General features: G+C 38.7%; 1 protein-coding gene across 1 annotated transcript in view; it reads left to right on the top strand.

Annotated features, from left to right (window-relative positions):
• The window catches only part of Ptn (pleiotrophin), a 90,548-nt gene extending 76,096 nt beyond the window's left edge, over positions 1-14,452 (top strand). Inside the window, exon 5 of the mRNA XM_052719665.1 lies at positions 13,665-14,452. Within this exon, the coding sequence (XP_052575625.1) occupies positions 13,665-13,720 (56 nt within the window). The 3' untranslated portion in view covers positions 13,721-14,452. The remainder of the gene's footprint in view (positions 1-13,664) is intronic.
• The last annotated feature ends 250 nt before the right edge of the window (positions 14,453-14,702 follow it).

Below are 14,702 nucleotides of genomic sequence, written 5' to 3'. Positions count from 1 at the left end.
TTGCCTATTATCTGATCTAGCCTTCACGTAACAAATGAATACAGCAAAAAATCTGATGGCTCAGCCACAGCCATCTTGCCTGGTGCCTATCAGCAGAGCCAGAGTTCTAAGTTTTGTTCTTGTTTGTCTTCTAGGTACATTTTTTATTTATTTTTTCATACATGAGACCTACCTGAAACGGACTCTCTAATAACTTTCAGACTTTACAAAATAAATAACGTGATACTGTGGTCTTGAGGAAAACCAATAATCATTAAAACACGTTTACTTATTTCAAATACTCGAATCTCTGAGGTTATGGTCCAATTCTCCATTCTCCCAGTCATTAGCTTTGTTGTCAATCACACAGCCAGGCTCCATTTTACATTGTTTTATTTGCTTGTTTAGTGATCTCCTTTTTTCCTTCCTTCCTTCCTTCCTTCCTTCCTTCCTTCCTTCCTTCCTTCCTTTCTTCTTTCTTTCTTTCTTTCTTTCTTTCTTTCTTTCTTTCTTTCTTTCTTTCTTTCTTTCTTCTTTCTTTCTTTCTTGTAGTTTAGTTCAGAAAATTCTCTTGGGTTAATATGAAGACTGTGTAATTAGATATCAGAATGCAGCATGGTTGTTGGTAGAACTTCAATACTCACTACTAAGTTGAAAGAAAACTGGAAAATATCTTTGAGACTTGACTGTTGCTAATAAGGTAAAAAATTAGAATAGATGATTGGAAAGTAAAGGGACCTATAATGTCTAGAGTTCCCATCTAAACAATTGGAAAACTGCTAACTAGCCCACTTGGGCAAAAATTGCCTTGAAATCCATTCCAGCACATTCAGGCAACACAGTCTGTAAAATGTAGAATGGGTACTCACTGCTGCTTTGTCAATATTGTGCAAGTTCAGCCTTTCAGGCTCAGCCCACGATCTCAAGGGCATAGAGTATCTTCTTAAATCTCCTTAAATTTGCGTGTGGGAAACACTCATAACCCAAAGAGAACTTCAGCATTGTCTACCCAGAAGAAGAGAGGGGTAACAAGAAGAGAGGGATATATTTGGTACATTAAATGGGTCTAGCTTTCCTAGGGTTCCAGGCAGGCAGTGTTGCTCTAAGCACTGGCAGATGTAATCAGAACTTACTTAATTATTGCCAGCCTAGCAGTGATGACTGAGAGAATAAATGTGTTGGAGACTACAGCTTGTATTTGCTTAGGAAACAAAAGAGTTTTAATTAATCAAGTTTACTTTAATCAGGAAAACTCTGTATTGGCCAGTGATTTTAGGTGCATCAAGATCCACACCAGTTGGCTAAGCAGAAGGGAGTTTATTCAAGGGTATTACATAGTTCAAAGACTCTCCAGGAGCCCAGTGGATCTGGCTTGGATAGTGCAAGGTCAGTAACAATACAGCCAAAGGCAACAGATCCGGGGAAAATATCTAACTACCCAACGTGGGATTATTCTCGCAAAAAACCTTCTGCTGAAATTACCTCTTACTCAGCTCATACAATGCAATGACTCAAAGCCTGAAAAGCTTCATAGCTTGCTCACCAAATCAGACTCTTCTGTCTCCCAGACCCTTCTACCTCCCCCACCCTCTTGTGTGTATGTGTGTGTGGGGGGTATCCAATATCTCCAAATTTGGTCCCTGTTGTGTGTTACTCACATGTCATGTATACCTTCATATCTCGTTTAAATATATTTGCTTGATAAATATTAGATCTAACTCAGAATCTTGCTGCAAGGGAGTTTGGGAAATATAATTGGCTTTTTTAGATTCTACCTATAAGCACAGGATGGCCTGCTACAAGAGTCTTGAATTAGTACTTAGTGGACTGATCTTTCAGAGTGGGCAGGAGTGCTACAATGTGTTGGAGTCTATATCATTAGTTAGCACCCTTCTCTTCTTGGAGTAGAGGAAGTATTGCTGCCATTCCATGGCTACAGCATTGCCTATAGAGATTCTATTCAAGACAATGAACATATTTAAAACAGGTCTCTTCTTGAAACAACCATTATTTTCCTCGCATGGAGCTAATTGAGCTGTATTAACAGTGAAGAAAATTATAGTTGCCCTATTCAGATGGTTCTGTAGAAAGAACCACAGCAAAGAACTCAGGAGATTTCCTGAATCTTGTGTTTCAGGGGTCCCCTTAAATGATTGGATCGCTTAGAAATTAGAAAATGACTGGGACAAGCAAGAGTCCTGGGAGAGACCCCTCTGTGGGGAACAGGGTCCTACGACCAGCATCATCTTTGTGAGTGCTGCGGCCTATGGAACAGAACATCAGCCTCTAGCTAGCACAGGCATGTGGGGCCTGGAACTGGGACTGATGTGGGAACTTCAGTGAACTATGGATTTTCTGTGGCTTGCAAATGATATTGCTTAACCAGTCTGGACTATTCAAGGATTTTGGATATGGCAGTTGCTTTTTACATTAGAAGCATTAGTGGTATCTTGAAGTTAATTTTGGGCTTACTTAGTTGGGAGGGTGGTCATTGGCTTTTAAGTTGTCTGGCACCCAAGGCTTGTCCAAAATGTTCCTGGGATGGTCCATGGTGCAAGCTCAAAATGAGATGTCTGTCCTGCAGGTGACTGAGGAAATGAATGGAGGTTGGTCGGCCAGCTCCGTTACATTCCACAATCTGCTACCAGGTGCTCGTTGAATTTCTCCACTCATGATAATGCCCATTCTTTTTTTTTTTTCTCCAGCTATTTCAAAAAGTTTTCCATCTCATTGCTCTGTCTGGGACAGCTGCCTAGCTTTCTCTTAGGTTTGATGATTCATCTTTACAGATCAAAAGAAAGGCCACTGTCTCAGAGCCAGGCTCCGCTGTGTGCAGCGCACAGCTTTTGGCAGCTGACTATTGAATGGGAAAATGGGTCAGTAAAGTGATATTCCCAGCATTCTCCATTCTCTCTCCACCAAATAGATTTCTGTTGTTTGTTCTTTTGAAGATAAAAGAAGTTCCTCAACATTTTTTTTCCCATTTTGGGAGGCTCTGTCATCCAGCAGAAAGAGGCATAGCTGTGTTGTGCATACAGATTTTTCTAGGCTCTGGGACTTTTAACCGTGTAAAGAGAGTATATGGTGTAGAATCTCCATGCAAGATGGCTCAGGACCTGCCTCCACCGCTGAGATTCTTTGGCTGGAAAAAGGGTTGATGAGGACCTTTGTCCTTCCATTTGGACAGCAGGAGAGGCAGCATGGGGTACATTGTAGGACTTCCGTGCTTCTTGGTCAGAGAGAAGTCCTCTTCAGTTTGGGCTCAGATTTTCATTTTATGGCTATTCTGCTTGTGGAAATGTTCGACAGCACCTATATTTTTATTTCCTATTTATAATATTATATCCAAAGCAAGATCTGATTCTGTTCCTTTCATGTCAAAGTGATGTGTTTTGTCTTCCAAACTGCAGACAGTAAATACAACATAGCATTGTTAAGATGAAATGAAGATATATTATACATACATACATATATATATATATATATGAAACTCCCCCAAAATAAATGAAGAATATTATTAAAGAAAAATGAAAATGAGGACTATAAGTAATGTGCTTGATAAATGTGCAATAATTTTGATACTACTTTCCTATTGTCTACATCCTGTTGATGTAGGCATTTTCAGTGGGTTTTCTTTGTTTTCCTTTTTCTCTCTTTCTCTGTCTCTGTCTCTGTCTGTCTCTCTGTCTCTGTCTCTCTGTCTGCCTCTGTCTGCCTCTCTCTGTCTCTCTCTATATCTCTATCTCTCTCTCCCTCTCTCTCTTTTAAGCAAGGCTGGTCTCACAATGAGGTCTGGGTGGCCTAGAAGTCACTGTATAGCTCAGGTTGATCCTGAATTCACAATTCTCCTGCCTCACCTTCCTTAGTAGTAGTATTGCATGGTAGTGCACCACCATAGCCAATGTTGAAGTGGGTATTTATACCTCTGATGGAAGAAGACCTGTGGTGATTGCAGTAGTAACTAGTCATGAGTTTCTCGTGCAGTTCACAGCTTAGTGTAGTGTGTACCTGCTACTACTGAATTGGCACAAAATGCTGAAGTACATCCTGCAACTTCTGGTTTCACAGATGAGGAAGCTGAAGCTGTAGGGAAGCCAGGCACTTAGAGCAGGACTCCATCCTAACAAGCAGAGTTGTGGACTTAGACACACGGCAGTTTGAGTAGGGATCTCCTGCATCACATACAGCTTCTCCCTGTGTAATTCAGTATAGATGTCATGACTCCTACGTAAAAAAGGTCATGAATTCCAGACTCATCCTAAATCTTTACCAGCCTTCATGAGAATCATCCTGCTTGGACTTTCCCTGATCTTTGCTCTACACATTGTCTATGTGCTTTGCACCAATCAAGCCAAAGGTCCAAACTTCAGGCAATAGATGAATGGGACATGACTGGGGTGGATGGATGAAAGAATGAATGGTATATCCAGCTGTACTGTCTTACTTGGCTCACTGGGGCATGCTGTTCACACACTGGTTTCCTGTATCTGCTGAGGAATCACTGCTAAAAGCACACCAGGAGGAAGACTCTCTTGGGTGTTTAGATCTTGTCCTTAAGTCAAGAACTTTTGTTCCTACTTGCCAAGGCAGACATAAGAACGATGAACTATAAATATTTGTAGGGTTTACTTCACTCTATGTCTGCTTTCATCTCCCTGGGTAAATTCCACACTTTGGAGGCTCATTAATTGTGCACACAGAATGCAGCTCTATAATAATTAGTACTAAAGAAGGCAGCATAATCGAGCAACGTTCACACTAATTACTTTTTGGGCTGAGGATCTTGGGTTTCCCTCTCCAGAAGCTTTTGTATTTTTGCCTTCTAATTTCTGAATCAAGAATTACTTCTTGTGTTCTCTGTAGTTTATTGTTGTTTCTTTTCTTGAGCATCATAAAAGTAGTTTATCTATTGAATATTTGTTATATGGCAAGCCTTATGCTAATTTATTGGTGTGGCTTGTCTCCCTTAATCCTCATAACAATTTATAGGAGTTTTACTATATTTTATAGTCTAGGAATTATAATTTGTATAAGTTGACCCTCCCAGTAAGTGGCCAATCTTGAAACAGAAGTTGAGATTTCTATACCAAGGACTCCCAGAAGAATTTATAAAAATAAAATTGATAATTTGTTTTTGTTTTCTTTTGTGATGATTTAAAACAGCCAGCCATATAAATACATTTGGGGTCATTTATGTTTGAATTGAATCAGACAATTCCTGGCTTAAGTTTCTCTTTGTATAGTAATAGCATTGAAACCAAAGGACAACTTTTAGTACTGTATTCATCCAACTGAGGCCCGACAAGAAGGATGTAGTTTTTTAAAGTGAGGAATAGTAAGTACATCAAGCCATCCTGCCATACTAGTGGCCTCCCAGACAGAACCAGATAGTCTCGATTCTGCTGTGAGCTTTGTGGAGGATCTGGTACCTATCTCTATCTGAGGCATATCTGTCCTGGTAACAAGGGCTGTCAGGAGGGACTCATCCACACTCCCAGCAGTCCTACTCAGCTCTGCACTGATACAGAGCTGGTGGGAGCCCACAGGGAAATCAAAGCAGACTGGCTGGTGCTCAGGACGCAGAGGCAGTGAAAGGAAAGAAAATAAACAAAGGCTTTTTCTAGAAGAGTAAGCAATATACATAGGAAAATTCATCAGAAATCCAAAGGCTGGGAGCAGGTAAAAGTGTTCCTGGGCTCCTGCTTAGACACACAGGGTAAGTCTGGAGATATTTTTCATTGATTAAAGTGTTCATAGTATTCACTCTTAGGAGACTTTCAAAACCTATCTTTATTCTAGAAAAAATCGAAACTCGTTATTTTCCGACTTTCATCCAGACACACAAGAATAATAAATTCAGCTGCTACAAAAGCTACTGTCGAGAGCATGAAAGATTCAGAGAGAGCGATGAAGATCTAGTCTTGACTGTGTAACAGATAGGTACTGGGGTCTCATCCACTTGGAACCAGGAGTACCTGCGTGGAGATGTGAGAACAGGACTAATGCCGTGTTTTGTGTGACCATTATCAAACATAAAACCTGACATAAATTTTCTAGTGTTAATATTTATAATTAAATAATGGATTTGACTGTGACATTTTCATACATATATGACAACATGCTTTGCTCACTTCACCTCCCATTACTTCCCATGTCACCTTTCCTCCTCTTTCTGGTCACCTCCCTCCCTCAGATAGTCTCTCCCTTTTGCTTTTATGTCATATGTCACACACCTACATATATAGTCTGGATTCTAAATATGACAGAAAACATGCAGTGGTTCTCGCTCTCCCTCCTCTACAAGCCTCTTTATATTTTAATGTGTGTATGTGTGCATGGCGGGTTGAAGGTAGCTGTCTTCTTCATTAGCTTCTCCACCCTGTCTGTTGAGACAAGATCTCTTACTGAACCAGGATCACCAATTTGGTTAGGCTGCCTGGCCAATGACCCTCTATGTTTTACCTGTCTCTCTCTCATTACCTATGCTGGGTTACAGACACACACACTGCAGAGATCATCTTGGCAAAGTTTGTCCTTGTACGTAAGTTCTTGGGCTCTGAGCTCAAGTCCTCATACTCTTGCAACAAGCACCTTGCCTGCTGGTCCACCTTCCCAGCCCCAGCCTCTTTTGTCCTCAACACCAATACAATACAATTGCATCATAGTCTCTTCTTCCATAGGCCAAATGAAAAAAGCAAGAGACATATATTTTGACCTTCTATAGTGGGTCTTAAGGATATACACACATGAGCTGCTTTGGTAATAATTAAGTGATGTATTAGTTTACTAGATCTTCTGTAACAAAGCATCCCAGACTCAGTACCCTAAACAACACATTTACATTTCCTCATGATTCTAGAAGCTACAAGTAAGAGAGCAAGATCTGTGTAGGTTGGTATCTTCTGACTTCTCTCCATTTGGCTTGGAAATGGCTGATTTCTTCCAGTGTCCTCACTGTGTGTGAATTGTCTCTTCTGAGGACATCAGTCACCAGATTCAGACTTCATTTTGACTGATTTACTCCTGCAAAGGCTCTATCTCCAGATATATTGGCTCTATGAGATACATCGATCGAAATTTTAGCATGGACTTTGGGGAACACATTTAACCCATAAAAACCTCATTTAATCCATGCCTATTATTTTTTGACCCCCCCCCCAAAATTCATATGGAAGCAAACAAGGAAGACTTCATAGGGTTATACTTTAGGATGCAAAAATCTTCACATCCTGAAGTTCAAGCTTCTCCTCATTTTGTGAATCATAATTTGTTTTTTTTTATTGGTGCTGATCTTATATTAAAGTATTTATCAGTTATGATGGTGAAAAACAATAATGAGCTAAGTGGAAATGTGACATTTCTAACAGATCCCATCAATATAATTGCTTATCATCTATAATATGGCAAATTTTCTACCTGAGTTCTCATTTGAGAAATAATATATTAAATATTTAGATGTCTTCCCTGTTGCCTCAGGGTGGAAGAAGTCAGTAGGGAAGCCATTGCTGAGTGCAAGGTCATGGCAGTGGTTCACCAACTCAGGAAAAAGAAGAGATTTTTGCAGAAATATCTATGTGTGTGAATAGGTACTTAAAATATGAGGATTATGTAGTTACATTAGTGAAATAATAATAAAATTTGTCCATTTTCTATCTGATATATTCAAGTGTCAAGCCAATCAGTGACTTCGACACATGAACACATGGCTGGCTTTTCTCTTGTGTCAACTGTACATAGAAAGTACATTATAAAATTACTGAGAAAGCAATGAAGACATCATATGCCCTTCCCCTCACCTCACACACAAAAAATGTGGTAAGTTGGCAGGGAAAGGAGACTGGGATACTCATAGAAAGGAAAATAAACTTGGCTTACATTATTTTATTTGTCATTATTACCTATTCACATTATTTATTGATATTTGTTTATTTATTTATAACAGTTTATTGATAGGTGTGTGAGTTCCTTTGGAAAATACTTAACTTCTTTAGGGACTTTTATTAACTTGGCTCTATTTGGTTGAAATAAAGAATCTTCCTGTACTGTACAACTATATATAATATTTAATATATTATATATTATTAATCATATTAACAGCATATATGACTAAATGACTTTATAATGATTTAATACCAATTTATTTTAATATTTAACAATATTTGTAGGTGATTTTTCCTGTCCCAACTGCCTACTCCCAAATAATCACTCAGAGGTTTAATATAAATTACAAATGCTTGGCCAATAGCTCAGGCTTGTTACTAACTAGCTCTTACTAGCTCTATCAACCTATGTGCTACCCTGAGGCTCATGGCTTTTGCCTCTGTTCCATTTTGTATGTCTGACTCATTCTCCATCAGGCTGGTGATTCTTTCACCCTGTCCTTTCTCATCTTATCATTCTCAATTTGGCTCTCCCACCTAACTTTATCCTGTTCAGGTACTGGCCAGTCATCTTGTTTATTAAACCAATCACAGTGACATATATTCACACAGTGTATAGAAGGATTATTCCACAGCAAATATTTATGATATATATATATATATATCAATATATATATATATGAAATTCAAGTGGAACTCAGTGAGAATTTAATGAAAGTCAGCATTTTGGAGAGCTCAGGCAACTAGAACCTGGATCGAGGTAAAGAAAAGTGGTGGCGCACACCTTTAATCCCAGCACTCGGGAGGCAGAGCCAGGCGGATCTCTGTGAGTTCGAGGCCAGCCTGGGCTACCAAGTGAGTTCCAGGACAGGCGCAAAGCTACACAGAGAAACCCTGTCTCGAAAAACCAAAAAAAAAAAAAAAAAAAGTTCAAAAAAAAAAAAAAAAGAAAGAAAAGAGTCATGCATTTATGAGTCCACAAAACTCATTGTCAGTTTTAAGGTGCAGTGTGTGAGAAATCATACATTTCTTGTGAACGATGTAGCTCATTCTTAAGTGCCAGTGAGTCGCTTTAAATAGGTCAACCAAGCATAGAAACTATTTTGATGATATCCAGGCTTCAGGATGTGTTTACACTATGATTTTTCTATATGGTAGTGATAGGTTCCTATTCATTTGGTAGGTTACTGTAATTTGTTGACCCAAACAAACTCATGGTGGACTCCTGAGCTCTGAAAGCACAGCACGCACTTTTGAGTCTTTTATTTTACCCACTAGGATAGAATGACTTATTTCTGTTGTTGTCATTGATTTCTCCCATTGCTTTACTGAACCAAAGCTACTTAGCTCAAGCCAACAGGAAACAAGGGCTGATATTTGACATCATTTCCCTCATAATTTCCTTGTTAGTTTTCTGTACATTTAATAGCCATATGAGATACAAGAACCACATAGTATGGCTCATATTAATCCCTCTTCATTCTTCTTATACTATCTTAGCCAGTGTTCTATTTCTGGGAAGAGACACCATGACCATGGCAACTCTTATAAAGAAAAGCATTTAATTGGGCCTGGCTTCCAGTTTCAAAGGTTTAGTCCATTATTATCATGGACAGAACATAGCTACATGCAGGCAGACATTGTGCTGGAGGAGCTGCAAGTTCTACATTTGGATCCACAGGCAGCAGGAAAAAAGAGACCCTGAGTTTGATTTGAGCATTTGAAACCTCAAAGCCCACCCCCAGTACCACACTTCCTCCAGCAAGGCCACATCTCCTAATCCTTGTCTAGTAGAGTGACTCCCTAATGACCAAGCATTCCATTCAAATGTAAGAGCCTATGGGGTCATTCCTATTCAAACCACCACATGACCTTTCTTCTTCCCTGTCATTTTTGCTATGACAGGGAAGAAGAACTGAGATAAATCTGTCCCAGAGTACTCAACTCTTCAATTTAATGCGAAAGTATTGGTCCTTAAAGTGTTTAAATGGCTGTCACTCTCTCAGGGCTGCCTTCTGACACCATTTCTCTCATTTTCCTAATATAGAGAACGGTTTAGAAGTTACTCTGTCAACTGCATAGCAGTTGTTACTAAAGGACTATGGAGAGAGGAAGAAGAGATGACTCATGTTCTTTGATTATTCAGTTTTGTGGAACAAATTGACTGTGATAAGATTCCATAGAAACTGCTGATAAAAAATTAGGTTAGAACTCACAAGAAGTGAAGTTGTGATACAGATCTGGAGCTTCAAAATGATCTATTCTTCTGTCCAGGAAATCATCTCCTTATTATCTATACTCAGACAAAAATTTTAAAGCTTCTTGGTTTGTGAGCAAAAACAACAAAAAGCCGGGCAGTGGTGGCGCACGCCTTTAATCCCAGCACTCGGGAGGCAGAGCCAGGCGGATCTCTGTGAGTTCGAGGCCAGCCTGGGCTACCAAGTGAGTCCCAGGAAAGGCGCAAAGCTACACAGAGAAACCCTGTCTCGAAAAACCAAAAAAAAAAAAGAAAAAAAAAAAAACAACAAAAAGTGATGGCAGCAATCCAAATGAACTACAAAAGAACTGTTAAAAACAAATTGGATACTTTATTTTATGTCAGGGAATTCCACTTGGTCATGTTTCAAGGTTTAAATAAGTATTACAGAAAGTCGATTCAACAGATTTTTAAAGATTTATTTATTTTTATTTTATGTGTATGAGTGTTTTGTCTACACATACGTCTGTGAACCAAGTATGTGCCTGGTGCCCACGGAGGTCAGAAGAGGGCATCAGATTCCCTGGAACTGGAGTTCTATGTGGGTGCTGGGACCATAACCCAGGTCCAAGGCTAGAGCAGCAAATACTTTAACCACTGAGCCTTCTCTCTAGTACTCAACAGTTTTCAGTGCATTCCTAATAAAAACAACAGGAAGAAATACAAGTAGAATTTACCAATAACCATTTTGTTTCCATATTGGGAAATGATGGACAATTCTTGTTAACATGTAAATGTTTCTATATTGTCTACATGAGCTCATGCTACATTTAAAAACAGGAAAGTTATTAATATTTCTAAGAATGATGAAGTAACTCAGAGGGGAGAAATGATCTTTTTTTCATACTGCCTACTATTCATAAACATTTTTCTTCTTAGTAATTCATTTTCCTCGTGGATGCTCTCTATTTTATGTCACAGGAATCTGCAATGTATTTCCAGTAAATTAGCAAGAAAAATTGGCCTCAAAGCCATTAAAACCCTGGCATGATCTTTAACATAAGCGTGGCCTTTAAAATACTTTAAAAATTTATAGAAATATATATGTAGAACAACCTTGAAAACATTTCTCTTTGGATTTTTTTGTGATGCCTGGCATGATCTTTAACATAAGCGTGGCCTTTAGAATACTTTAAAAATATATAGAAATATATATGTAGAACAATCTTGAAAACATTTCTCTTTGGATTTTTTGTGATGCCAACTCTTTGAAGACACAGTTTGTTCCTTTCACCTTTCACTTTTATGTAGGAGAATCTCAAGCTGCATCTGATCTATAGTGGAGATGGCATGCATATTTATTTCTCACTGAATAAATGGATGTTTGGGAGGCAGTTGTAGTGAAGTGGGATCTCAGGGGCCATCATCTCACAAGGTACTCCCTGTATTCCTCCATGAGGATGCAGGCTTTATTCTTACCAATTGGCAGAAAACAAATGCAGACTGACTGATTTCCCCAACACAGGGCTTATTTATGTCAGGCAGTGGCAGGAAGCAATGCTGCAAGTTGGCACTTGCTTTTTAGTATGCTCTTAATAAAAGTCTCAATGTTTCTGCATGAAGAAAATGGGCCCAGGATGGATTGTTATACAGCTCATATAATTCCTCCCCATTCTTATTTCCTTTGTCTTTCCTGCTGGTAGTTGTAGTTTGGCTTTTTTTTTTTTTTTTTTCAGACCGCCAACTCACAAATAGCGACAAGGAGATTTATTATTAATTATGAAAGCTTGGCATTTAGCTAAACTTTGTTTTAACTAGCTCTTATAACTTAATTAACCCATATTTTTCAATTCATGTTTGGCCATGTGACTTCTTGCCTCATCTCCGTACTGCACATCCTGCCTTCCTCTGCATCTCCGTGGTGAATTGCTCATGCCTAGATTCCTCCTCCTCTTCCTTTCTTTCCCATAAAATCCCACCTATCCTCTCCTGTCTAGCTAATGGCCATTCAGCACTTTATTACACCAATCACAGCAATACATCTTCACACAGTGGACAACATCGGGTAGTTGCTATTCTTTACAATAATTCCCCTGGTTCTTGGAGACCATAATAATGATGAAGCTTATATTCATGATTTATAGCAATAGGAGGCATTTGGAATTTTACTGTTTTGTTAGAAAGTCTCAGGACTTTAGAAACACTTTCCAACATATTGAAAATACAATAGCATCTCTAATGTAATTGTGCTAACTTCTACAGAACTACAACCATCTTGTGTCTGCAACCCAACTATGAGCATCATCCTCTATGAACTTAGTCATTGGCTAAGGAAAGGATGAAAGTTTACAAACCTAGGGAGCTAAAACATCAGTGTGTAGCCATGATGTATGCATGTCTCTATATTGTCTACATGAGCCCATAATACATTTAAAATGTCTGGATCAGGGATGTCCCTTAGGTATCACTGAAGGGACAGAGCAGACATTCTTCCAAGAGGCAGCCCTTCCTCTTGCATGTCTCACAGTTGCTCATTTCCTGGCAAGCATGTCTGCTTCACAGTCTCAGTGCAGGATGGAGAAAGAGATGGGGAGCCTGGGGATTGAGTTAACATTTGGTATGTCATACCACTTGGTTCTGTTCAATGTGAACTAAGGTGCCCTATTGTTACACATCAGTGTCTGGATCCTCCTGGCTTTTAATGCTTTGCAGAGTGGCCACTGCATGACTATTATAAAGCACTTGGCTTTACCAAGTGAAGTTCTACCCTAGATCAAGCGGGGACCCTCATGATCATACTAAAGCTTTGTCTTATGGTCACTTTGAAAGACTACTGAAATGAAACTGACTTTATCCACAGAGTTAATTCAGGTCTCATTCTTAAAAATAAGAAAGCAATGTTAACCTTCCAAATGTGACTCACTATGTTCTCATATCAGTAAAAGAGAGATAGTAAGAAGATTGAAAAGAAAAGAATGGAACCATTTGGTATAATTCCTAATGGGTTTATGAGTGGATTCAGTATAAAGGGGGTTGATACCCTCTGTTTGATTTATTCAACTCTGTATGATCCTTTAGACAAAGCTCCCTTGGACTATATACTATATGGTCCATAGTTTTACTATAAAGAGCTGCCTGAATATGTTAGCAGCTGTCAAGATCCAGACTAGATGCACGTTGGAACTGTTTGCTTAAAAGGAAAAAAAAAGTGAATGCTAATGAACATTTCCAGTTGAAGGGACTGTGAAAGCATTGAAACTAAGCAAGGCTACTAAAGCATTCCATCAAGAAGAGGCCTGGGTTATTCCTAAGAGAGGCCAGCCTGCTACATATGTTTTCTAAGCAGGATCCTCAAACATGTTTGACATTCCAAATGGAGGCAACCAACATGGTAACAAGCACGTTTAACTATTCACATAGATAGGCTGTGTTCTTCTTGCCTGTTCTTATAGATACTCCCCCAACTCTTGTTTGTACACATGCACACATACTGGCAACATCACAGGAGCAAACATCTTGTGTGTTGATCTTGGCCAGTTATAAGAAAATTGGCATCCTTTTCATAGATTAGTGCCTTGATGCTGTTTTCTTTTTCTTTTAAATTGCAGCAGAATCAAAGAAGAAGAAAAAGGAAGGCAAGAAGCAGGAGAAGATGCTGGATTAAAAGATGCCACCTTCCGTGGATCAGGAAAAGAACATCAGCAAACAGGATAGTTAACTATTACATTTATACCTGCTGTAGGCTTTTTATTCAACCATTATCTGTAGCTTAAGTATGTGACAGGAAAAAAAAAACAGAGAAAAGAAATTTTTTTGTAGTAGCGTTTTTTTTTTTTTAAATGTATACCATAGACCCAATAGGGGCTTATAATAAAGGACTGTAATACTTTTTAGGAAGTTGAGCTGTAGTATGTGATAGGTGGTAGGCAATTGAGGTAAGTTTTTTTGAAGTTATGTGATGTTTCACATTTAAATCATTTTTTCTTTAATTTTTTTTGCATTTTCCCCCCTTGGGCAGCAATTTAAATGTTACAACAATGTAAACTACTTCTCTTGCTAGATAGATTTTCACCTAGACCTTTTTTTCCCAATTGAGAAAAACATATACTAAACAAAGCAGCAATAAAATATAATCATTCTATTGGAGAGAAATACATTGTTTTCTGCTGGTGGATGTTTTCTTTAAAAATTAGCAAATCAAGAGAAGGAGAAAGGCAAAACAATGATGTAGTGCAATGTTGATTTTTGTTTTATAAGAAAAGCATTAAAATATGACACTCTTTCACTTTGGCAGAAACTTTGGTTTCTTGATGAAATCATTTTTCCACCTGAGGGAAAAAAATCTAGGGAAATAAATCAAATTGATGCTGAATAAAAGGTGCTTTGTGTGCAGTAATTTCATATTGTAATTCTCCTTTTGTCAGCCATGCTGTGAAAGTCCATCATGCAAGCTAGTTAAATTCCTTATGGGCACAAACGTTACTCAAGTGTTTTCCTTCTTTTTTCTTTTCTTTTGTGTTTGGGTAAATTGTACAGACTAAGGACCCCTAAACACCAAATCTGACGTGCACCAAAGCCCCAACATTTTTGTGCACAGAACTGACCTCACACATGGAAACGTCTACCCATGGCTCTGGGGAAGACTC

Source organism: Peromyscus californicus, unplaced genomic scaffold (genome assembly GCF_007827085.1).
Source record: "Peromyscus californicus insignis strain IS unplaced genomic scaffold, ASM782708v3 Scaffold_6__1_contigs__length_162567912, whole genome shotgun sequence".
In the NCBI taxonomy this organism is placed as follows: Eukaryota; Metazoa; Chordata; class Mammalia; order Rodentia; family Cricetidae; genus Peromyscus; species Peromyscus californicus.
Note: the sequence above shows the minus strand (reverse complement) of the source record. Positions and strands in the feature narration are given on the sequence as shown.